At 37.0% G+C, this 27,026-nt stretch overlaps 1 protein-coding gene across 3 annotated transcripts in view; it reads right to left on the reverse strand.

Moving 5' to 3' along the window:
- Positions 1 to 27,026, reverse strand: part of hhat.L (hedgehog acyltransferase L homeolog) — a 155,418-nt gene that overhangs the window by 96,395 nt on the left and 31,997 nt on the right. For all 3 annotated transcript variants that reach the window (XM_018262566.2, XM_018262563.2, XM_018262564.2), the window contains 2 exons: positions 24,511 to 24,679; positions 8,661 to 8,811 (listed from right to left, as the gene is read on the reverse strand). In XM_018262566.2, the coding sequence (XP_018118055.1) occupies positions 8,661 to 8,811; positions 24,511 to 24,679 (320 nt within the window). The remainder of the gene's footprint in view (positions 1 to 8,660; positions 8,812 to 24,510; positions 24,680 to 27,026) is intronic.

A 27,026-nucleotide genomic window follows, 5' to 3' on the forward strand; every position in this document is an offset into this window, starting at 1 on the left:
CTACAAGGGTCTATACAATTCCAAAATCACCTATGTGACTACCTAGGCACAATCCAAATACAAAGACTTACAGCATAGGACACAAACAATTTGAAAGTCCTGCTGGTGCTAAATGAGGTAATAAATGCCATCATATAGATTAATCTCCCTCTTAAACATGGACTTCAAAATATTAGCATAAGGATATAAGAAGTACTTGAGATAATTCAATGACTGCATGTACCAGGTCACAGGCCAAGTGCTTCTCCATTGGTCACATAAATCCAAGGTGATTTCTGGTGTAAGATATATATATATAGATATATATATATATCGATATCGATATAGATATATAGATATATATAGATATATATATATAGATATATATAGATATAAAATATCTTTAAAAATATTCTTGGATTTGTTGCTATCCCTATATATATATATATATATATATATATTTATATATATATATATAGGGATAGCAACAAATCCAAGAATATTTTTAAAGATATTTTGTACAGTACTGGACTCCAGTCCTTAAGAGGGATATAAATGAGCTGGAAAGAGTGCAGAGACTAAGTGCAACTAAACTGGTTAGAGGGAGGGAAGAGTTAAATTATGAGGGGAGACTGTCAAGGTTGGGGTTGTTTTCTCTGGATAAAAGGCGCTTGTGAGGGGACATGATTAGACTTTACAAGTACATTAGAGGACATTATAGACAAATAGCAGGGGACCTTTTTACCCATAAAGTGGATCACCGTACCAGAGGCCTCCCCTTTAGACTAGAAGAAAAGAACTTTCATTTGAAGCAACGTAGGGGGTTCTTCACAGTCAGGACAGTGAGGTTGGGGAATGCACTGCCGGGTGATGTTGTGATGCTGATTCAGTTAATGACTATAAGAGGGACTTGGATGATTTCTTGGACAGACATAATATCAAAGGCTATTGTGATACTAAGCTCTATAGTTAGTATAGGTATGGGTATATAGAATTTAATTAAAAGTAGGGAGTGGTGTATGTATGGGGCTGGGTTTTCATTTGGAGGGGTTCAATTTGATGGACTTTGTCTTTTTTCAACCCAATTTAACTATGTAACTATGTAACCGTACGTATACATTGCACCAGTTATTTCCATTATAACACATGAACGTCTTGTATTTTATTCCAATGAAAACAAAACATGCATCAATAACGTTAATGGATATACTGTAAGTAAATTTAAAATTGTTAAATATATATCATTAATTCTGCCACTGTCACCCGACAAAATCATTAGTCTATTAAATTCTGAAGTCCAGGCTATTACTTCGATTGCGTTTCTACCTCACGGCAGGTGAGACTGACTTATATCCCAGATGTTCCATGGCCAGCATTGTCACTCCTGGGACTGACATTTTTCCATTCTAAAATAAGATCTACTATTCTGTCCTGGACTCAAGTGTTTTTCCGATAAATAACTTTTCAAGAATAAAAGATAGAAGCCCTATGGGAAGCAGTGATTCATAGACTTAAAATGTAAGTGCGGAAAGGGGATCATAACTCAGAAGGTGCGCAGGCAAATGTGTGTTGGTTTTTTTCCACATAATTTAAAATGACCCACAATTCACTACAAGCTGCAGGACATTCTATTACTTCAATGCTCTTGGAGCAAGAAAATCAATCAATTAAACGTGATATGATGTTGGAAGCAAAATAAGAAAATGATTACACTAACCATTTGCCTTTTCTAAATATTGATTGGATATCAATATATTGGTTGGCAAATGAATGAACCAATTCTTCTAGGTATGAAGTCTCACAAATATATGCATTTCAGAACATCATCACAAACGAGGAGGTTTTGGTAATGTTCAAAAAGTTAACCCAAAATGATACACAACCACTTCCAAACCTCATCAACAACTGAAACTATAGATGGGTTGTCCAAAAGTCCATGTTATACGCCATTGTGCAACTGCATTTTAATGAATAGGGCTTGTGCTGAACATACTTTTTGCCCATTGCTTTATATAAGAAACATCTTGAATTAACAGGGCAGAAAAACAAAAATTTGAATGGTTTTCAATTTACAACTCTCTGGTTCTTGCAAGCAGCTGTGGGAGGAAGAAAAATTGGATTAGCAGATTACCAGTGCACTAATAACCCCTTTGTATAAAATTATTCTGTTTATTTATAAGACAAGGAACACACAACAAAGGGCAGATGGGTGAAGATTGTATATAGAACGATTGTCTCTAGTTAAAGTCAGACGATGGAGTAAGTATTAGGGATTCAGTTCTTTGACCATTTCCAATCTATTCTTATCAGGGTTCTGAATCAAAGAGCCTGGTAGAAGCAAATCCAAACCCAAAATAAATGAAAGAAATCAGCAATTTGCATTAGCATTAAGTATTTCCACCCATGCATCAGCTAGTCCGGTGCAGAAGTAGGGTTTGCATTTTGGTTCCGTTTTCAGCCAAATCCATACCCCTGGATTCGGAGATGTGGCCGAACCCTGAAAAGCAGGGTTTGGTGCACCCCTAGTATATTATAGTATAGTATAGTATAAAAACAAACCAATTAGCTGTTACTGCTTTTGGAAAACAAGAAACTAGTTTTTTAATTGAAAGAATAGGCAGAATACATTTTGGCATAAATTCTATGTATTTTGCCGATATTGAAAAAAAGTGTATATAGGCACACAATAAACAAAAACTTCACTTATGAAGGATAAAAGCCAGGCAACTCGCCTAGAAGTAGAATTTTTAAGCTTAAAGTGTTTCTGTCATGATTTTTATGGTGTAGTTTTTATTTCTAAATAATACTGTTTACACTGCAAATAATTCACTCTACCATAAAAAAATTTCATTCCTAACCCAACAAGTGTATTTTTTTTAGTTGTAATATTGGTGTGTAGGCGCATCTCAGGTCATTTTGCCTGGTCATGTGATTTCAGAAAGAGCCAGTGCTGCACTGTGGAACTGCTTTCTGGCAGGCTGTTGTTTCTCCTACTCAATGTAACTGAAGGTGTTGCAGTGGTACCTGGATTTTTACGTTTGAGTGCTGTTCTTATATCTACCAGGGAACTGTTATCTGGTTACCTTCCCATTGTTCTGCTGATATGCTGCTGGGGGGAGGAAAGGGAGGGGGTGATATCACTCCAACTTGCAGTACAGCAGTAAAGAGTGACCGAAGTTTATCAGAGCACAAGCCACATGACTGAGGCTCCTGTAAAAATAACAATATGCCATGACAGATTTCAAAATTAAATATAAAAAAATCTGCTTGCTTTTTGAGAAACTAATTTCAGTGCAGACTAACTAATGTGTTTTTTAAAAAAACATGTTTTCCCATGACAATATCCCTTTAAGCAACCTTCCTAAATCTAAATCTGCTTCAGATAAGCCACATCATTGATCTTAAAGGAGAATAGAAATGCAATTAATGAAATTTGTGCACGGTGATTAAAATGTTACATAGTCAGCACAGTGTAAGAGATTTTAAGCTTAAGGTTAGAGGTCAGAGCCAGTTTTTTACCTAATTACTATTGCACATCCCTACTGAAATTAGGAAGCCTTCAGATACTATTTTACTGACAGGTATATATATATATATGGTAACAAGTCGTCACAATTAAATGAACCAGCTCTTGTCCTCAGTGAAATCAAGTTATAACATTTACAAATGATCTAATCCTCTAGTGGCCAACCAATATGCATTACCATCAACTGTCACCTCTAGAAGATTAATGGTTTCTTCTTACAGACCATACTTCTTTAAAGTATTGATTGGGCAAGTTGAGTATGGATGCCTGCCCTTATATTCAAAATATCCCCTTTAATTACATGACCTTTTCCCTTGAACTCGTACTCAAGTCCCTTGAGTACGAATGTACCATTCATTTCATCTGTTTGAGGTAGCAAAGCCTTTGTTGTTCTGAGATGATTTCTAAAAGGCTCTCTTAATTTATTCATTTCTTACCAGCTTGGCTCTTTTGAAGTAATAAAGTAAATGTGGCCATAAACAGGGCAAAAAAAGCTGGCAAAAGACAAAGTTGGCAGTTTAATGCTTGTTGGCTAGATGTCGATCGGGCAGGCTTAAAATTCCCTCAGTTCGTTGATGCGACCCTTGATCCAACTGCCTGCATTACCAGTGTTGAGACCCAACCGGTGGGCCACCTCAAGAGGAGAGATCTCACCATATAAGTAGATCTATCCATGTATGGGCCCCTTCACGCTATTACACTGGGGTGATGTCAGATTAGTTGTTGGAATCTAATATATGTAATTGTTCAGTTATTCCAACACTGCATCAGGGTTGTACACCAAAACAAATACATTATATCTATATTTGTGACTTTCTGACATAGTTGGCCAATATTTAGCAAAGATCAATCGCAAATGGCAGTTCTAGATACAGCAAGTTGTGCAGGTTTGGACATTAGGATGCTACTGAAGAATACAGTTGACTTCATTGTTTTCAAAGTGTGATCTCATTGATGTCCAACTGCTTTGAATCATTGTGTCTATAAAGAATACAAAGTCCATTTTATATGTAAATAATGATGCCACAAAAATAAATCTTTGGAGCAGACTAGGCTCAGTTGGAAAGATTTAATCTAGTATGTTAGTACTTCAAACCATGCCAAAGTCCAGCAATAAAGGGTAAAGTTATGTCCAAAGGTATGGCCAAAAGTCAGAAGCTAAAGATAACCCTCAACAAGACTGGGTCAGAAGTGAAGAGTCGCAGAGCTGTGTTTTAGAACACAAATCCTATGTAGGAATCTGCATCAGAGTCTGTCAGTATTACTTTAATGCTGCTAAAAACCCATTAAAAATTCAGTGTGCATCCCAGAGCTGCCAAACCTACATCAGAACCACGAAGGTCTGCTGTACCCCCCCTGATGGGTGGCCCCGTTTAAAGATCTACTCAAGCCCTCTAAAATATAACAATTTTGAAACAAAGAAAACTGCCATTTTTAAACTTCCATAAGTGTCAGAAATTACAGTTGTCTAGATCTTGTACTATGAAATTCTTTTTTCCCCACAAGTCTAGTGTCATTAAACTTCACAGACTGCACACAAATCATAACGAGTTTGAGGAGCGCTCATGGAGAGACAAGGAAGATACTCCCACACAAAGTAAATCTCAGACAGAATTTACAAGTACTGTTCTAAAATATTGAACATTTGCATAGCTTTGAACTTTATTAGGGTTGTGTATATTATTAAAATATCATATCTGTCATATCTCAAGTGCTTTCATTTTAAAGCACTTTAAATAACTCAGGAGCATAATTTCAAAGTAAATGCATTATATAATGTATGTATATATTACTTTTTTTTATATATAATTTTTTTTTTATAATACATTCAGTTTCTAATTCTATAACAATATTAATATGTGCCTTGTCCTGCATTGCAGGTCTATGATGGGGTTATTAATCTAATTATAATCATACATAATGACTATCAACAGGGATAGGTAGACAGAATGGTTGTTCTTCTATAGCATCTTCTGGTTTGATGAGCAGTTCAAACCAGAAGTCAACCAGTGCCTCATCCATACACCAATAACAACTATTGGCAGACTAGATTGATAGATCTGTTCAGACCAGATGAAAACAGATAGTAGGTCTTCGAAGGTGCCTATAAACATAGGGTTGCCAAGTGGATGATCACAAAAGTCCAGTGACCAGTTTTCGACAATCTTATAATGGAAGTTCAACATATTCCATGCAAAGCATTGTTGGCCAGTTGAGGCCAGTGGCCTCAAAGCAGGTGCTTATTTATGAATTCAAGGCTTGGAGGTAAGCTTTGGTTACATAAAAACCAGGTGTACTGAACAGAGCCTCCTGTAAGTTTACAGTCCATATGGGAGCTACCAAATAGCCAATCACAGCCCTTATTTGATACCCCCAGGAATGTTTTGCATTGCTTGTGTTGCTCTCCAACTCTTTTTACATTTTGAATGTTGCTCATAGGTAAACAGGTTGGGAACCATCGCCTTAAACAGTTAATCAAGTGCTCTACTCACTCCAGAATACACCTTACTTTAGCCCAAATGCACAATAAGTCTATATATACATAGGAAGACCATACATATGCGTTATTTCCAACAGGAAACATATCATATAAAGCTATAAGGTTCTTCAGCCAGAACTGAGCCTAACATTGATGAAATGCTGGACCCAAATTAGCTAAAAACAAGTTAGTTTGGTATATAAATTACTTTCAACAGACATTGAAACAGTTGATTTGCAGCTCCACCTTGGTTATAAGCCATTTAAGAGAGAGAGAGATACTGATTGTCGCAAACCAATATGAGACAGTGTTGGGGTTGCCACCTAACTAACTGGTGGAGACCGGGAAGGGGGCAGGGCTGTGATGTAGAGGGGCGGGGGCGTGATGTGGAGGGACGGGCCAAGACATGGAGGGGTGTGACATCAGGGGGTGGGGCAATGATGCAGCAATCGGTGATTGGTTGATCGCAGTGTCAATCATGGGGAATCCTGCCCAGTTTTCATTATTTTTTACCCAGGCAGCCCTTCAAAATACCGGACAGGTGGCAACCCTAGACAGAGTACTATAAGGGCCTGATTCAAGATTCCTAGAACTTTTCGGTTCAAGAAATCTTTAAGGTAACCCAGTGTAAATTTCCAAACTCACGTTGGGTTTTGGGCTCAAAAACTTACAATTTACGTAATTTTCCACAAACAGGCCTTTTTGTTTTTTTTGGTAAAAAAACCTGCGTGAGTTAGTAAATGCTCCATGAATATGAATTGTTTAATAGTTATCGTATAGACTGACTTGCAGATTGATACATTATACACTGTTAGGGCTCTTACACATGAGCGTTCTGACCTGCGCTCCCCTGCATTCCGTTTTTTGGCGTTCAGCCGCAGGGGAGCGCAGGAATAGACGCAAGTCCTTATTTGAAATGGGGCTGTACTCACTCAGGCGCGTGTAGGCGCCGAACGCAGGTTCAGACGCAACATGCTGCATTTTTCCTGCGTTCGGCGCCTACACGCGCCTGAGTGAGTACAGCCCCATTTCAAATAATGACTTGCGTCTATTCCTGCGCTCCCCTGCGGCTGAACGCCAAAAAACGGAACGCAGGGGAGCGCAGGTCAGAACGCTCATGTGTAAGAGCCCTAATTGTTCCAAAACATAGATTTAGTTTGATGATGTCTGTCTTAACTTGTATTTTTTGACACAGATGAGAAAGAAGAAAGAAAGAAAGAAAGAAAGAAAGAAAGAAAGAAAGAAAGAAAGAAAGAAAGAAAGAGCTTCTATGCACAACTAAGTTTCTGTACTGCCTGCCAGTTGAAATTGCTGCCCACTCACCCACTTGTCAACCTTGTCATCCGTAGAGGATTATGCCATTAAAGTCAGGAATTAATTGGGAGTGTGCGAAGTGCAGAATTAAAGTCAGCAAAGGTCAGACAGTAACAACAGTCTACATTTATTAGCAACTGTATTTCACAGACTAATGAGTTGTTATAATCAAAGTCTGATGCAGAATTTTTTTTTAACAGTGAAAACTACAAGAACATTTCTCACTTATCTTAATCTCAGTAATGATATGTTCTGAGATTAATATATGTATTTAAACTCATCACCATCACCCAAGGACCATCATGAAGCACTTGCTAGAAACAATAGGAAGTGCCACAAATAACTTATGATCTTGGTGCTCATTCTGCATTTTTACCTACTGTACAGGTATGGTATCCGTTATTCGGAAACCTGTTATCCAGAAATTTCAGAAATAAAGGGAGGCTGTCTCACATAGATGCCATTTGATCCAAATAAGACAAATTTTGAAAGAATTATTTCCTATTTCTCTATAATAATAAACCAGTACTTTGTACTTGATCCAAATCAAGATATAACTAATCCTTATTGGGAGCAAAACCAGCCTATTGGGTTTATTTTCTAGTAGACTTAAAGTATAAAGATCCAAATTGCGGGAAGAACTGTTATTGGGAAAACCCCAGGTCCCGAGCATTCTGGATAACAAGTTCCATACCTGTATTATAAAAAAACATTTACAATAACATATTGTTTTCCCTCTAGAAGCCCATAGACAATATATTGGATACTTACAATATCCACTAATTGTATAAGCACTTTGAATATAATTACTACTTACTGACTAGCTTAAAAAAATATATCAATTGGGTTATTTATCAAAATAAGGTTTTTTTTCTGATTATTTAAGTAAAAAAGTCCGACCAAACTAGAGTCCACGATTTGACCTTATTTATCCTTGAAAAAACACAATAAAATCAGTTCAAGAAAAAAACTAGAAAAATTCTTTTGGGTTTTATGCCCAAAGCGCTCAAATTTATTATGAAATCGCTCGAAACCCCGTTTTTATTTTTGAAACAGGGCAGACCAAGATATCTTCAAATTTGAAATGGGACCTTTGCCATTGACTTCTTCTACAAGATTCTTCAGCTTGGAGATATTTATGGAGTATTTTCGGATTCAGACTTTCAGCAGCCTCGCAGTAAAATAAATCACGAAGAATTCAAATATTTTATTTCCACTAAAAATTCAGATTTTTGGCATTCGGACTTTCATAAATAACCCCGCAAATGTTAGGTTTAGGGTTTTATTTCATATTAAAGGGCTACAGCCAGTAGTATAAATCCAGTAAATAAATATAACAGAGACATGAAAAATGCAACTGACCTCCATATTCCCGTGAAGCTGTACATAGTGCTAACACAGCGAGGCAAAGCTGGAGGATCTAGTCCATCCAATCGTGCAATAAGGGCTGGGAGGCCGTATAGGACCAGATATTTCACATAAAAGAACAACACCTGACTCAAGGCCAGTCCACCTGCAAGAACAAAGAAAATATAAATCTCTAGAACATAAAAGAAATTGGTGTCCTAAGTTCAGGCCAGGTGGTCCCACAAGTGGCACCGCTGTTACTGTAAATTGATATAACAAGACTCAGAGAACAAGTATCATGGGCAAAGTTTTTAATATCCATCCTGCTGGGGATTTTTTAAAAAGTGTCTGATGGAAAAACTTGGAAAATCAATGAACGCTAAAGAAAAAAAGGTTGTCATCTATTATTTACTCTGCCTGACAGTTGGCTTGTACCCAGAAAAAGATTCCAATTAAAAGCTATGCAGCAAGATTCTTTTCCAAGACAAAAGTGGCAACAAAACTACAAGTTTTCTTAATTACTTAAGAATAGCAGTTCTTGTTATGAAAGCACATACTCTACAGGATCATTTATGAGCCTGGTGCTATTTTTGGTAGTATGATTGATAGGGTCACCAACTTTTCACCCAGAGCAGTCACTTAAGGTAAAGTTTGGCTTGAGAGTTTACTTGAGCACCTCAATATTCTTAGAACAACAGAAGAGTAATAACAATGTTTTCCATATACTTGTAACCTTGTTATAAAGTAAAGTGAGGCTTGGCTAGAGCTGTAGAGTTGTATCCCAGAAAAAGAGACTCAAGCACAAACAAAATACCTTAAAATTCTACATCAGTGCAGTGCAAAATGTGTAGCTCTTTGCTTTCCGAAAGCTAGAAACAGTTCAGTTTAAAAATAAAAACTATGTAAATAGACAGGCTGTGTAAATAAAACATGTTTCTAATTTAGTTAGTTAGGCAAAAATGTAATGTATAAAGGTTGGAGTGACTGGATGTCTAACAGAACAGAACACTAATTCCTGTTTTTCAGCTCTCTAACTCTCAGTTAGTCAGCGACTTTAAGGGGGGCCACATGGGACATAATTGTTTGGTGAGTTTGCAATTGATCCTCGGCATTCAGCTCGAATTCAAAAGCAACAGTTATGTCCCATGTGGCCTCTCCACAAGTCACTGATTGGCTACTGCCTGGTAACCAATGAGTGGAAACCAAGAGATCTGAAAAACAGGAAGTAGTGTTCTGGCTGTTAGGTTAGATATTCAGTCACTCCAACTAAAATCGTTAGGGTCCATTTTTGAAACCCGTACCCACAACACAAACCTGCAATCCGAAATTTGATCCGCATGTTCCTGCTACTTGACCCGACCCGCAATAGGCCAACTAATCTTCCGACCCAGGGGGACACGCAAAACCAGAAGTGACATCACAAGCCCACACTTTTGTTGGGTACCCAGGCGGGTTACCTGCGGACTGCCCACTTGGCCAAGGAATCTGGGATTATTTGCCAAAAATTTGACCAGTTTGCAGGTATTCCACTGGTACCCGCCTGATGAAGGACTCTAACTCCAGCCTTTCTACATTATATTTTTGACTGTATTGAAAACATTTTTTATTTTGCACAGCCTATCTACTTATCTAGTTATTATTTGTATATTGAACAATTTCTTTAAATAATAGTATTATACCCAGTATATTAATTTATCATAAGTGGATAGAAACACCATTGTGAGCCAAGGCTGACATTTAACATTACAATTTACAGTGCCTTGTCTACATCTTTTTTTTTTTGCCTTCTTTATGCCCAGCATCAAGCATTTAATCAGTTTTAAGGAAAAATAGCCAATGACCTCAAAAAAGGATTTAGTGCAAGTATATAGCATATGCCCGAGAGGAAGTTGCTATGGACAACAGCAATGAATTTATATCTGATGGATATTAGCAAGTACACGACAAAGGCAAGTACAGCCTCCAAACAAAACTCTCATGATACAAACAATTGTTTTTATTTTTGTCTGTTTTTTGCTAAAACATATTTATTATTTCTGAGTTATGTCATTTGCCAAAACTGCAAAACAAATTGTTTGTCTATGAAATGAAAGTGGTGCATTGTCAGATAATTACATACTAATAAACGTTTCCTTTTAATTAGATTTTATCTGCGTGGTGTAGTTCTATAAAGTAGACTTATAGTACAGGTATGGGATCCATTAGCCAGATACCTGTTGTCAAGAAAGCTCCAAATTATGGAAAGGCCAGCTCCCATAGACTCCATTTTAAGAAAATAATCCAGATTTTTAAAAAATGATTTCCTTTTTTTTTATTTATTTTTTTATGGTGAGATACTAGAGGAAAGAAGCCCCTAGCCTGTGGAGGTTACAATCGAAGTTAATGTGTAACTTAAATAAATAAGACACATCACATGGGGGGGTAATAATTTTTCATGAACCCATAAGTGCAAAGACTGAATCTGATACTGTGCTAGTTCTCCAGGAGGCAGGATTTGAGTTTAGAATTGACACGGTTGAGTAGCTATTCCTTCAGAAGCATCAAGGATGGAATTCCACAGTTGTGGAGTGGCAAGAGAAAGTTTAAAGGGATACTGTCATGGGAAAACATGTTTTTTTCAAAACACATCAGTTAATAGTGCTGCTCCAGCAGAATTCTGCATTGAAATCCATTTTACAAAAGAGCAAACTGATTTTTTTATATTCAATTTTGAAATCTGTCAAGGGGCTAGACATATTGTCAGTTTCCCAGCAGCCCCCAGTCATGTGACTTGTGCTCTGATAAACTTCAATCACTCTTTACTGCTGTACTGCAAATTGGAGTGATATCACCCCCCTCCCTTTCCCCCCCACCCAGTAGCCTAACAAAAGAACAATGGGAAGGTAACCAGATAACAGCTCCCTAACACAAGATAACAGCTCCCTGGTAGATCTAAAAACAACACTCAATAGTAAAAGCCAAGTCCCACTGAGACTGATTCCGTTACATTAAGTAGGAGAAATAACAGCCTGCCAGAAAGTAGTTCCATCCTAAAGTGCAGGCATAAGTCACATGACTGGGGCAGTCATGTTTGCACTTTTGAGAATTGGATTTCAGTGCAGAATTCTGCTGGAGCAGCACTATTAACGGATGTGTTTTGGGAAAAAACATGTTTTCCCATGACAGTATCCCTTTAAGGAGGTAGATGCCAGAGGATGAGGATGGTGTGAAAAGGCAGTGGCAGAGATGGGAAATGCAAATTTTCATAGCTAAAGAGTAGGGTCCTCTTGTACCTCCTGTATCAGTAGTCATAATTAATATGTGTGTTTAATTTGTATACTGTTAGGCTGTGCTGTGGAATATCATTGGCACTTGTTAATTATAATGTATAGAGATGTCAGTATAGTAAAATACCTAAGGTTGTTTCTGTAGAGTGTGGAGGTAGAAAACCAGATTCCATGACCCAGTATCAGAGGTATGAAGAAAGTTTGTAACACAAGAGGAGCCAAGACAGCAGTATAGAGAAATACAACAAGCTTGACTCAGACCTACAGTATATGAATGAAAAGTGGAGAACTTCAGAAGCTAGGGAAGAATTGCAAATATGTGCAAGAGCTCAGATTCACTAAATTCACTAAAAAGATCATTTTCACCTACAAAGGTTTCGGGACACTTCACCAGGCGCAATTTGTTAACACTACGCTAATTCATCAAAATGTGAAGTTACGTCGCAGCAGCCTGAAAGATGGCAACGTTTCTCTAGAGTTAATTCGTCAGCACGAGCATTTCATACTGAACTTTCACTAACGTACGTTTCTGCCTAGCGAAACTTCGTTAGAACACTTACGCTTAGGTCAGTTTGAATAGGGCGGGTACATATAGGTCATATATACGTCTTTATTAGAGATGTTGGCGCAAATACTTCAAGTGGCCACTTATTATTACAAACGTCCAAGAAAGCAGAATAAAGACAAAGGAGATCCTCTAATTCCTAGACATGAGGCCACCCTAAAACAAATGTGGCATGCCCCTCAAATAAAAAAAAAATCTTATAGTTACAACTTTTAAAGACAATCCCGCTTTAAAAAATGAAAATACGCCAGCGTTTTTTCTTAACATTTTTATGACTTTTCAGCATACAGGATATGATGTCACTGACTGATTGAGGATTGAAGAGGATGTAGTGTCATCGTATCAGTTCAACTGGTCTAAGCTGGTGAAGGAAACTCTGGCGAAAGAGTTAACGTTCTGTAAAATTCACTTTAGTGCGCTAGTGACCATTTCTTTCACTAGCGAATTGTCCTCTACTCCTGTTAGTAAATTGTAGATCTCCCTGCAGACTGGATTTCTGGTGAATTTCCACTAGCAGCGGCCACTTTGCCCTTTAGTAAATCTGTCCCATAGTGTTTAATTAGCATAAGACAAAGTTGGTTCCAGTGAATTAAGTGAGTGGGAAAAGAAGCATTGTATGTTTGTTATTTTTTATGATTAAAAAAAATACGATGAAACTTTACTACTGGACTGAGTTTAACCAGGGGTGGTGATTATGAGCATGAAGTCAACATGAAGTCACAGAAGTCAACAGTAGAGGATGGAATAGGCATTGCCGAGAAATTAGTTGCCCAGAGAAGATAAGTAAAAAATTAAAGCATCCAAAACCAGGATTAGATGAAGGAGGAGAGTGTAAAACAAAAAAGTGACAAGGCGAAAAATGGGTCACTGGATAAATGGGCAGAGGGTTAGGTTTTTGGTGATGGCCAGATCAAGGATGTGACCATCATTATGAATCAGTTTACATTTTCCAACTGAAGGTCTGCAGAACAAAGGACAATTATTTACTTTCAAAGGCATTAAACAGACAATAAAAACAATATACAAATACCACCCTAAAAGTGCACTGTGGCCTTCTTTGCGATCTTTTTGTTCTACAGTTTTTCATTTTCATTTATACAGTGATCTAGTTGCAAGGGTCACTAACCCTAGAATGGAACACAGAGACAATCAATAAATAATAACAACAGTAAAGATCTAGGCTTACAGTCAATCTTCTCTAAGGCCGCTGATCCCTACAGTCAGCTAGACAATACAAAACCCGAAGAATAAAATAGAAAATTCATCAAAATGTTGCTTCAGTTCTGCTCATTTACACCTAATAAAAGCTAATTTTAAAGTGAACCTCTATTTTAAGGTTGATTGATGCTTTAAATACACACTTTATTTGGTTGGTTTCCTATATTGACTTTTTGCATCTATGTCTATAATGAGGCATTCGCCTTTCCTGAGAAGCCACAAAATCATTTTCTCCACAGTGGATATACAGCATTTCAGTGGGTCCAGCCTCTGCATCAAAAACATTATTTCCAGGTCTCTCAATTCAGTCCAAAACTGCTCTTCAATAAGGAACTGTCCTACCTAAAACTCCCTTGACTGTATTAAAGCAGGGTTGCCCAAACGTTACCAATGCAAGATTATCATATAGTAACATTTTTGGAGCAGGGTCTACAACATAAAGGGGCAAATTTATCAAGGGTCAAATTGAAAAATTTAAGTCGAATTTTAAAAAAAAAATTATGGTCGAAACTTTCAAATTCGACTAGGGAGTTATTCAAATTCGAGTTTTTTAAAAAAAAATTAATTTGATGGCCCTCTAAGTATTTGAATTTGAATATCCGTCAGCTAAAACTACCCAAATTGCTGTTTAAGGCAATGGGAGAGGTCCAGGGATCAATTTGGAGATCTTTGCATACAAGTTTTTTTTGGAGAAAAAACGAGAATCAAGTTTGATCTAATTTAATTCTAACTTTCGAGTCATTTCAATTCATCAGAGTTGAAAAAATTTGATTTTAATAATAAATTTAGATTGGTCGAATTTTAAATTTATGGGAGTTTAAAAAAAAAAACCATTAATTTGAAATTAAACCTTTGTGTTGCAATGAAAAATGCACCTTCATTATTCTGAAAAACACCCTTCAAGCATGTTTTTTTTTTTATCTGAATGGGAATTACACAGCTGAGTAACTTAGAGGGGAATGTTATAAATGTTTGATACTTGTCTGTAAACCATACCAACCATTTATTAGTTGTTTGAAATCAAACCTGATTGGTTGCTATGGGTTACTAGATGTGGGCAAACGTAAGTCTTTTTATAACATTAACCTGTAACAGTTGTTTGTGGACAACTCTGCCCTACTGGGATCTACTGGTCAAAAGCTCAATATCTAATGGTAGATCCAAATCTGCCTTTTGGACACATATGAACTAGAGTGGTGATCCTCATCCAGTGGCTCTTGAGCTTCAAAGCAGGTGCTTATTTTTGAATCACAGGCTTGGAGGCAAGTTTTGGCTGCATAAAAACCAGTTGTACTGCTAAACAGAACCTCACATAGGCTGCCAGTCCACACAGGAACTACCAAATATCCAATCACAGCCATTATTTGGCATCCCTGATGACTTTTTCATGCATGTGTTGCCCCCCAAATCTTTTTACATTTGAATGTGGCTGACAAAAAAGTTGGGGACCCTGCACTAGATGCTCCTAATCATTTACTTTGCCAAAGGCATTTTAGTAATGATTCATATGCCAGTAATCACTTCAAATTGTCTGTAAGTCAACTTCTAATTAAAGGAGAACTAAACTCTAAAAACGAATATGGCTAAAATGGTGTATTTGATACACTGCATTAATTGCACTAGCCTAAAGTTTCAGCTTGTCAATAGCAGCAATGATCCAGGACTTCAAACTTGTCACAGGGGGTCACCATCTTGGAAAGTGTCTGTGACACTCACATGCTCAGTGGGCTCTGATTGGCTGTTGAGAAGCTAAGCTTAGGGGTCGTCACTAATTATCCAGCAGAAAATGAGCTTCCCCTGTAATATAAGCTGATGCTACAGGTTTGCTGATTATTAAATTCTGATGCTAATTGCACTGGTTTCTGTGCTGCCATGTAGTAATTATCTGTATTAATTACTAATCAGCCTTATATTGTGACATTTCTATTCTATGTGTACTGTATATTGTGAGTGGGTCCCTAAGCTCAGTAAGTGACAGCAGCACAGAGCATGTGCAGTGAATCAGCAGAAAAGAAGATGGGGAGCTACTGGGGCATCTTTGGAGACACAGATCTTTACTGCTAAAGGGCTGTGGTTACCTTGGGCTGGTACAGAAGCACAAAACATAATGTACAACATTTCTACCTACTTAGTTCTCCTTTAAGAGGTATCAATTTGCTCATTTGTGCTGCCTAATATAGGACCATTTTATTGCTCCAACAATTTAAGTTATTAAATTACACAACACAAAACTGCTAAAGTCAATTTCAGTGGAAACCAGAAATAATTAAATAAATAACTTATTCAAAGGGGAAAGAAATGGAAAATTCTGTCTATATTTATCTCTGATAAGCTCCTGGAACCTTTGAGCCTATAGATACATGAATATAACTAGTGGTTCTTTTGTACAAAACACGCAAGCTCCTTTTAAGATATCTGTTCAAAGTCACATACTGTAAGAATTGGACGTCCAGTCCTGAGAGCCTTCAAAAACCTACAAATGTTCCATCTGGCTGCTCTGTAGATATAATCCACTGGGAGCCTAAAAAATCGAGTGTAACCTGTTCCTATGCCAGATGCTCTCCTGCTGGATGGTCTTTTGTAACCTTCCCATAATTGAGGTCAGATGATCAAAGTTCTTTATTCAATTAAATAGACAATCTTGGGTAAGAATAGGTCTAATTTTTTATACTTTATCAGCCATGTTTTAAGTGTTCTATCTTTGCAGAAAATTCAGAAAACACAAAAAAATGTGACGTTTAACTGAACAAACCATGTATACCGGCATTTCTAACAAGGGATTTATTAATGTCCCTTAAACTCCTCCATAGCAGATTATGGGCTACACACAGATCCCTTAACCTGGGGACAGTCAGGGATTAGCCCAAGTTCAAATTCTAAGAAAAACATGGTCCAACTTCTGCATAAACCCAATAATAAATGCACTGTTAAACAATGGCTAGCTAGTTTTATTCTATGTTTTCTTCTCCAAAACAAAGCAAAACCCTCCAAAAATCTAAAACTATGGAAAGTTTGCATAAATTATTTGTATGCCTGTTTTGATCAAGAAACATTCATGTTTTTATTATTTATTGCATGAAGCAGGGCAAAGGCTGATCTTGAATGTAATTTACCTTTCTAATTTCCGGGATTTTACAAGCAACTATGGAAAGAGGAGATTATCTTTAATCAGATTAACAGAAATCTGAAGAAAAGTGCTTGAAAAAAAATAACTCCTCCCGAGCAAAACAAGTGACACAAATTGCAGGTGGGAGAAGGAAGAGGTTTGTTTATACAGAGCTCATTATCTATAATTAAACAGACTGGAGGGGGAGTATTCTGCCAGCCCTATGCTCCCTGTGTGTGTGTCATACTCTGCCTGCCCTATGCTCCCTGTGTGTGTGTCATACTCTGCCTGCCCTATGCTCCCTGTGTGTGCCATACTCTGCCTGCCCTATGCTCCCTGTGTGTGCCATACTATGCCTGCCCTATGCTCCTTGTGTGTGCCATACTCTGCCTGCCCTATGCTCCCTGTGTGTGCCATACTCTGCCTGCCCTATGCTCCCTGTGTGTGCCATACTCTGCCTGCCCTATGCTCCCTGTGTGCCATACTCTGCCTGTCTTATGCTCTCTGTGTGCCATACTCTGCCTGCCCTATGCTCCTTGTGTGTGCCATACTCTGCCTGCCCTATGCTCCCTGTGTGCCATACTCTGCCTGCCCTATGCTCCCCGTGTGTGCCATACTCGGCCTGCCTGATGCTCCTTGTGTGTGCCATACTCTGCCTGTCCTATGCTCCCTGTATGTACTATACTCGGCCTGCCCTATGCTTCATGTGTGTACTATACTAGGCCTGCCTGATGCACCTTGTGTGTGCCACACTTTGCCTATGTGTGCCATGCTATATCTGTGGGAGATGAATCTGGTGGGGGTTTGTTAGCATTTGGAAATACTTGTTAGGTCCCCAAGGTGTTAAATCATGTGCTGGGGGTGCTGTGTTATCTATAGGGAAGGATGCAAGGGAATGTCTTAATATGACTTAATAAACTTGTTTCACATATGAGTGATATCCTTGTAGTGAGCACCAACCATTAGGTTTGGTGTGTTACCACCATTAATGTGAATATGGTCTTAAAAGTGCTTGTGGTTACATGGGTGTGGTTTAAATCAGGGAGTGATTTGTCCTACAGAGTGTCCTAACTGGTGGTCTAGAGCATTCTCAACCATTTCTTATCCATACACCCACCCATATATAATACTGATCAATGTCCTTGAATAGCTGCTATTGGATATTACTTATGTATGCTAAAATGAAAAGCTACATCAAGACCAATTCTTTGAAATTGGCAAACCAACAAGAGCAGGCTGGCTGCACTCTCCTATATATATTATCCATAAATTATGCGCGTTTCCAGCAAATTGATCCAACATTTCTAGAATCTGCAAATAAAACTAAATGCTTTATTATTGCAAAGATCCATATTTAGAAACAAAAAGAAAGTTTTATTGAAAATACAGTGGTGTGAAAAACTATTTGCCCCCTTCCTGATTTCTTATTCTTTTGCATGTTTGTCACACTTAAATGTTTCTGCTCATCAAAAACCGTTAACTATTAGTCAAAGATAACATAATTGAACACAAAATGCAGTTTTTAAATGAAGGTTTACGTTATTAAGGGAGAAAAAAAACTCCAAATCTACATGGGCCTGTGTGAAAAAGTGATTGCCCCCCTTGTTAAAAAATAACTTAACTGTGGTTTATCACACCTGAGTTCAATTTCAAAGGTTATAAAGCCATTTCTAAAGCTTTGGGACTCCAGCGAACCACAGTGAGAGCCATTATCCACAAATGGCAAAAACATGGAACAGTGGTGAACCTTCCCAGGAGTGGCCGGCCAACCAAAATTACCCCAAGAGCGCAGAGACAACTCATCCGAGAGGCCACAAAAGACCCCAGGACAACATCTAAAGAACTGCAGGCCTCACTTGCCTCAATTAAGGTCAGTGTTCACAACTCCACCATAAGAAAGAGACTGGGCAAAAACGGCCTGCATGGCAGATTTCCAAGGCGCAAACCACTTTTAAGCAAAAAGAACATTAAGGCTCGTCTCAATTTTGCTAAAAAACATCTCAATGATTGCCAAGACTTTTGGGAAAATACCTTGTGGACCGACGAGACAAAAGTTGAACTTTTTGGAAGGTGCGCGTCCCGTTACATCTGGCGTAAAAGTAACACAGCATTTCAGAAAAAGAACATCATACCAACAGTAAAATATGGTGGTGGTAGTGTGATGGTCTGGGCTTGTTTTGCTGCTTCAGGACCTGGAAGACTTGCTGTGATAGATGGAACCATGAATTCTACTGTCTACCAAAAAATCCTGAAGGAGAATGTCCGGCCATCTGTTCGTCAACTCAAGCTGAAGCGATCTTGGGTGCTGCAGCAGGACAATGACCCAAAACACACCAGCAAATCCACCTCTGAATGGCTGAAGAAAAACAAAATAAAGACTTTGGAGTGGCCTAGTCAAAGTCCTGACCTGAATCCTATTGAGATGTTGTGGCATGACCTTAAAAAGGCGGTTCATGCTAGAAAACCCTCAAATAAAGCTGAATTACAACAATTCTGCAAAGATGAGTGGGCCAAAATTCCTCCAGAGCGCTGTAAAAGACTCGTTGCAAGTTATCGCAAACGCTTGATTGCAGTTATTGCTGCTAAGGGTGGCCCAACCAGTTATTAGGTTCAGGGGGCAATTACTTTTTCACACAGGTTTGGATTTCTTTTCTCCCTAAATAATAAAAACCCTCATTTAAAAACTGCATTTTGTGTTTACTTGTGTTATCTTTGACTAATAGTTAAATGTGTTTGATGATCAGAAACATTTTGTGTGACAAACATGCAAAAGAATAAGAAATCAGGAAGGGGGCAAATAGTTTTTCACACCACTGTATATATTTAGAGATCTTGATAATGTTCTTTTACTCAATGCCCCTGCATACATGTAGGGGCAGATTTATCAAGGGTTGAAGTGAATTCGAGGGAATTTTCGAAGTAAAAAAATTCGAAATTCAAAGTAATTTTTTGGATACTTCGACCATCGAATAGGATACTATGACTTTGACTTTGATTTCAATTCAAAGTAAAATCGTTCGAATATTCGACCATTCGATAATCGAAGTACTGTCTCTTTAAAAAAACTTCGATTTCAATACTTCTCCAAATTAAACCTGCTGAAGTGCTATGTTAGCCTATGGGGACCTTCTAGAGCATTTTTCTAAGTTTTTGGAAGTCGAAGTAAAATCATTCAATCGATCGATCGAAGGATTTAATAGATCGATCGAACAATTTTACTTCGACCGCAGGATACCCATATTCGATGAAAAAAAGCATTGGTCGAATTTCAAGTATTTTTAACTTAGAAATTCGACCCTTGATAAATCTGCCCCGTAATGTATATATTGTAAAGACAATCGCAGATCGCAGATAGAGGAGACTGAATTTATAAAGGTTAAATAAATCGTAATCTTAAAAAAATCAAAACTGAAGAAAAACACAGACAAATACGCCACTGCTTATACACATCTTTCAGAATAAATAGTAACAATGAGATCAAATGCAGTTGTTAAATGAATAGCCGGTACTGTATGGTCCCTGCTGCCACCTTCTGGCTCTGCATCATTTACTCTAAGATTAAAAAAATTTATTTGCGGAATCTCCATTATTTCAAAAACAAAACCATTGTTAAATAGTAAAATTGACTTGCCATTAAGGCTATTTCCAGAAGTGAATACATTATGCAGCACTTTGACGGTAAATAGAATTCACTTGATATTGACAGACAGTAAAATGGAAAGCTACACTGAATGTAATACAGAGGTTTATAAAAGGAATTTTGCCCAAAACATATTCTGCAGCCCCTGGGATTGAATAATTTCACCACCAGAAAAATCACAGGACTTTGAGGGTTTGGTTTGAGTTTAGCTAAGCACTTAGGACTCGGCCGAATACATATCATGCAAAAAGTGTACAAAAAGAGAACCATACCTAATAAATTAATGTATATATAAAAAATCTGATATCTGAACCCAACCCAAACTTTTAATTATATACACTCGGGGCACATTTACTTAGCTTGAGTGAAGGAATAGAATAAAAAATACTTCGAATTTCAAAGTATTTTTTTGGCTTCTTCGGCCATCGAATTGGCTACTTCGACCTTTGACTACGACTTTGAATCAAATATCATTCGACCATTCGATAGTCAAAGTACTGTCTCTTTAAAAAAACTTCGACCACCTACTTTGCCACCTAAATCCTACCGAGCATCAATGTCAGCCTATGGGGAAGGTCCCCATAGGCTTTCCTACCAGTTTGGGATTGAAGAAAAATCGTTCGATCGAATGATTTTTCCTTAGATCGAGCGATCGAACGAATAGCGTTAAATCCTTCGACTTCGAGGGTTAAATATCGATGGTTAATTAACCCTCGATATTCGACCATTAGTAAATGTGCCCCTCGGTAAAAAGACCTTAATACTGAATTTTGAAAACAAAAAACCAACAAAAACATAGCAATAAAAAGGGCCATAATATGCAGTAACCCACACAACAAGGGCCTTAACATACTACTCAAAAGGTATGTGAACATGTGACTACTCGCTTATAGACAAACTAGTTCTTCTGGGTCTGGGTAGTGGTCTTTAAACTGATCAAAAAACACAATTAAAATTACAATTATTCCAAAACACCTTACCACCCAATTAGCCCTCTTCCATGGAAATGGAAACCCTTATCATAGAACCCTGGGTAAGAAACTGTACCTATTGTAGCACAAATAATAAAATAAGTTGATACAGGTATAGGATCCATTATCCAGAAACCCATTATCCAGAAAGCACCAAATTACAGGAAGGTCATTACAAATTTTAAAACATATTTCCTTTTACTGTGTAATACAAAACAGTAGCTTAGACTTGATCCCAACTAAGATGTTATTAATCTTTATTGGAGGCAAAGCAATCCTCTAGGGGTTATTTCATGTTTAAATAATTAATTAAAATTTGAGATTTTAAGGGCATTTTTCAGTTGAAACTCAAATTTGTTGAGATTTATTATACCTCAAAGCTGGAAATAGCTTGAATCTGAAAATATACCAGCTAAAACCTGTAGAGGTCATGTAGAAGTAAATGGCATAGGTCCCTTGAAATATTTGAAGATGTTTGTAGCCCTCAAGTTTTTTTCCAGTGAGTTTCGCTCAAATACTCAATCAATTTGAGTGATTCAAGGGTTGTTTTTGCCGAAAACTCAATCAATTTGAGTTCTTCACCTTTTACTTACTGGTAAATTAGAAACTATTCAAGTTCTGAGTTCATTCCAGGTCTAAAAAAAAAGCTCTAAAAGTTGACCTCTGATAAATAACCCCCAAGATATAGTATGAAGAACAACAATTGCAATTTTGAAATTGATGAAATATGATACGATAAAAATGTCACAAAAAAAACCCCTAGGGAATGCAAAGTAAGAGCAAGATATTATAAAATAGTGAAGCTTGAATAGAATCCTTCAACAGAAATATTTAGATGTAATTGTATTTGGTCATTTCTTCTAATTTATCCCTGTGAAGGAATACAAAGAATGTTGAATTCTTCTTCAACCAAAATCTCAATAAAATTTGATCCCAGCTCAAAGCTACCAGAATCCTATTATTTCCTGTGGGAGAATGATGTGAAACAAGAGAGAGGAAATCCTCCATGTTTTGCTACCCGATGGTTATTTTGTTAAAAACTATAGAAATGCCTCAAAATAATTTTACTTCTATGTTGTCATAGTGAACTTCACAACTATTTCAATATTTTTTCGATAAGAATGTTTTGAAGTATTACGTATAGCTGTCTCCAACATTTTTATTTTAAACTGGTAAAACACATAGATTTAGGGGCAGTTTTATCAAGGGTCGAAGTGAAAATTTGAAGTAAAAAAAAGCGAATTTCGAGTTATTTTTGTGTACTTCGACTATCGAATAGGCCAAAATTCGATTTGAATTTGAAAAAAATTTGACTGTTCGAATATCGAAATTTATCCTGTATTGTCCTTAAAACCTTTAAGTATTTTAAGGTCTTCAAATGTCAAAGCTACTAAGTGATATTTTATAATTGTGATTTTTACATTACAAGCCTTCTCTTCTTCTATTTTAATATCCAAACTTTCATTGCTATCTGGATGCTTTCGTCACTGGCCATAACAACCATATGACAGACTCATTGCAAGGCTACTGTTGCCTAGCTTTATTAAGACTTGCCCCTTTCCAAAAACAATTCATATACGTTTTGAGGCAGATTTATCAAGGGTCGAAGTCTAGGGAATTTTCAAAGTAAAACAATTCGAAATTCAAAGTCATTTTTTGGATACTTCGATCAAACGATTTTACTTCAGTGGCCAAATTCGGTGAAAAATAATTTGAAATTCAACCCTTGATAAATCTGCCCCTTTGTGTACATAAAAAAAAAGAATCTTTAATTGCAATAACATGAAATGTCAACAATTTATCTCATCTCTGTATGTTGGGTCCTGTAATTAAAAACATCCATCAGTCTTGCTCTATCCTGCCAAAATGTACAACCCATTATTTATTTTAAAGGGTCAGTTGCAATTGATTGAGCATTTCTATAATGTTCCACAACAAATATATTCTGTTCAGGAGACACGATTATCGGTTGTGTCTCTTGTTTTTAATCTTCAAGGGAGCTTTCAAAAATAAAAGTACAAAGACAACTTCCATTGAATCTGAATACTTTATCTAATAAATAGTTACAGCTTTTAATGAAAATAATGGCATCTTTTTAGAAAGATTTTATTCAATTTCTTTTTCTTTAGATATTTAGGGGGTCATTTATCAAAGGTGGAGTGTTTTTTTTACCTTAAATTAACTAGAATGGTATCTTATTTAAGAAAAAACATGAATGGCAAAAACCTGATTTGAGTGCACCAACCCAAAAACTAATCGAGGTTTTGGTGAAAAAAAACCTCAAATAGCTTGAATCATTCATGTTTTGGGGCAAAACCATCCAAAAAAACTAACATCAAATAGGCTGTTAAAATCCTCAAATGATTCAAGGGACCTCTGCCATTGACTCCTACATAACCTTAACAGGTTTTAGATGGTCTATTTTCAGATTCAAGCTATTTCCAGGGTTGGGGTATAATAAATTTGAAGTATTCCATTTTTTTGAACCCGAAAATTTTGGGTTTTTGAGTTTTGACCAAAAAATACAGCTTGAAAACTCGAATTTTCGTGGAAAAAACAACTCGAACCTTAATAAATCTGCCCCTTAGTATAATATATAGGCAATTAAGTACAGAGAGCCATCCCTTGAATGTATTTGCATAATTCTAGACTCTGATGGGCAAAATGGGTATAAAAGTAATTAATTTACTGTGTGCACTTACTTTTTATAGGTCAATGTAAAACCCTCCATATATATATATATATATATACATCTTAGTAAATGGACCCGCACTCCTTCATTGTAGTGAAAAAATCAATGTGCTTCAATGAAGGAGTGCGGGTCCATTTACTAAGATATATATATATATATATATATATATATATATATATATATATATATATATATATATATATATATATATATATATATATATATATATATATATATATATATATATATGTATAGATATCTATATATATATATATATATATATATATATATGTATAGATATCTATATATATATATTATATCAATTCCCAGTGTTCAGATAAGTAAGGACCATTAGAACGCATTTTGGTAGGACAGCAACTGAAACATAATGTTTAAATTATACAAACCTAAGGCCCAGCATGATGTTCTCTCCAACAGGGAATGACTACTGTAGATTGCATGCATATACATTAGGTGGATCATGAGCTCTGCCAGCCCCCACCAGAGGACCAACCGGGCTATGTCTAGTAATACATAGATGAAAGGGCTGGGTTTCCTTATTTGTTGGCTTTGCATCTGAAACAAAGAAAAAGGAAATAAAATCAAAATTAATAGCTATAAAAAAAATCATTAAGTAAAATAAAACAAACTTCTACAAGGACTGTTGTTGGGATCCTTGTTAACATGTTGTATGAAACCAAGTTTTGTACAATTACTGGTATGTGTATGATTCCTCACTATTACCCATGTTCAATGGATACAGGTCGGTTCAGGAATCAGACAAGTTTCAGGTGCTGGTGCACCATGTGGTTCATGGCACATCAGCAGATTAGGAAGTGAAGAGGAGCAGCAGTTCCTATTCACTTCCTGCTCTGTGCACAATTAAACCAATAGGAAGGCAACAATCCGTGTGCGGCCCCTTTGTACTCTCACCACTCACCGCCTAATTTGATTCAAATTCGAATTTTCTGGTCGGGACTATTCGATCGAATATTTGACGTTCTAATTTTTTCTTAACCTCCAATTAAAGTTGTGGGTATATTCAAATTTATTATAAATCTGCCCATATGTGTTTGCATCACACAGCCAATCACGGGAAACAGGTTTATGTCTTATGATTGAAACAATGGGGTCATTGCTCCAATAAGTGTTCAACGATGCCATTATCAATGCTACTTATTTAAATGTCCAATTATTGGGCCTTTATTTATTTTATAAATCACTGAGAAGGTAAAGAATTACAGAGTTTTTATATGGTTCAGTAATGAAGTCAGTTACGTACAAATAAGTCTCTAAGGACAAGATACTTTCAACGCCAGCAGTGCAGCTCCTATCAAAGTGTCACTCTTAATTTATTTCTAAACTCACTTTCCATTCATCCACATGACCGCTCAGAGCAATGTTCTTCATTGTAACCGTCACTGGCATCATGTAACCCAAATAACGGCAGTGAGGTCAACACTCTAACACTGAACTGCTGCAGAAATACACACAGTTGGCACATTTTATCTCCTACTGCAGGGATTAAGTGGTGAACATATATTCTCATTTTTTACTTAAAGGGCATGTAAAGGCAAAAAAATAAAATCCCATTTTTACTTTCTTTAATGAAAAAGAAACCTATCTCCAATATACTCTAATTTAAAAATGTGTACAGTTTTTATAAGAAACCTGACTGTATGCAGTGAAATTCTCCCTTCATTTACTGCTGTGGATAGGAATTGTCAGACATTCCCTAACTGTTTTGAAGGGAAACAATCATACTTATGAACAGCAGAGAGCCCCCGCCTTACTTCCCAGCCATGCAGAACTCAAGCAGCTTTGTTTGTTTCCCTGTAGAGCAGTCACTGACTTTGTATTGGATTTTATTTTTGCCTTTACATCCCCTTTACAGTTTCCAACTCCAGCTGCAGGGACAAAGGAGCCAGATTTAAACAGATAAACCGGGATTCTATTTGGATGATTATTTTGCTGCAGACACTGGTTCTGCAGAGTTGGATAAAGTTTGTATTAAACAATACAAAAACTATAAAATCCACATTAGATTACATGACAACACAGGACCCAGTGCAGTCTGTATATTCTGATTATTAATCAGTCTTGCTGCATCGGCTTCTGGCAGATATTATTTGACTTGTGCTGTTTTGATAATTTATGATGATCCCTAAGCTGCCCAGACCACACTGAGCATGTGCACAGTCTTGGTCTTGCAAAGATGTATAACAAAGTTACAAGATGGTGACCCCTGTGGCCAACTTTGAAAGCATAAATCATTTGTTTGATTAGGCTTGTGGTGCAGTAAGTTCATATTTATGTTTAGTAAACAAAATACAGCATTTATAGCCATATTTTATTTTAGACTGTACTTTCCCTTTAAGCCATACCTCCTGCATCTTCTTGTAAAGAGATCAAGACATGTATGTAGCTAAAGGACATTTTTAGTGTAGAGAAAAAAACTATCCTGGAAAGCTGGCCAGGATAATATTTCTTTTATTGAACATTTCCAGAATACAGTAGATCATTGTATTTGTCTTGGTACATTTGGTATACATGTTTTAGTTCAACACATCAAAGCAATAAAATAAACAATGAGTACAATCAACCTGCATTATTATGTCATTTCTTACTTAGGGTTGCATTGTTAGAAACACTGGGAGCTGTGTCTGGGTATGGTATCTTTGTGCCTAATGCGGGGTGGGAGGTGCATTAGCTGGGGTGTTTGGGGGAAAGTCATTAGCCCTCATCTTGTAGTAGTGATCTGCTACAACCCGTGCCTGCCCACACCCGCTTCAGGGGGTCCTTTTATAGACCCGCCCCGCCGATGACATCACAAAAGGGGCAAGCAGACGTGAGACTATAAAACCGGAACCCGGAAGTCGGATGCCGGCATTTGAAGGTGGCGGGCGGGGAGAGCAGAAGAGCT

This window comes from Xenopus laevis, chromosome 5L (assembly GCF_017654675.1).
Source record: "Xenopus laevis strain J_2021 chromosome 5L, Xenopus_laevis_v10.1, whole genome shotgun sequence".
Classification (NCBI taxonomy): Eukaryota; Metazoa; Chordata; class Amphibia; order Anura; family Pipidae; genus Xenopus; species Xenopus laevis.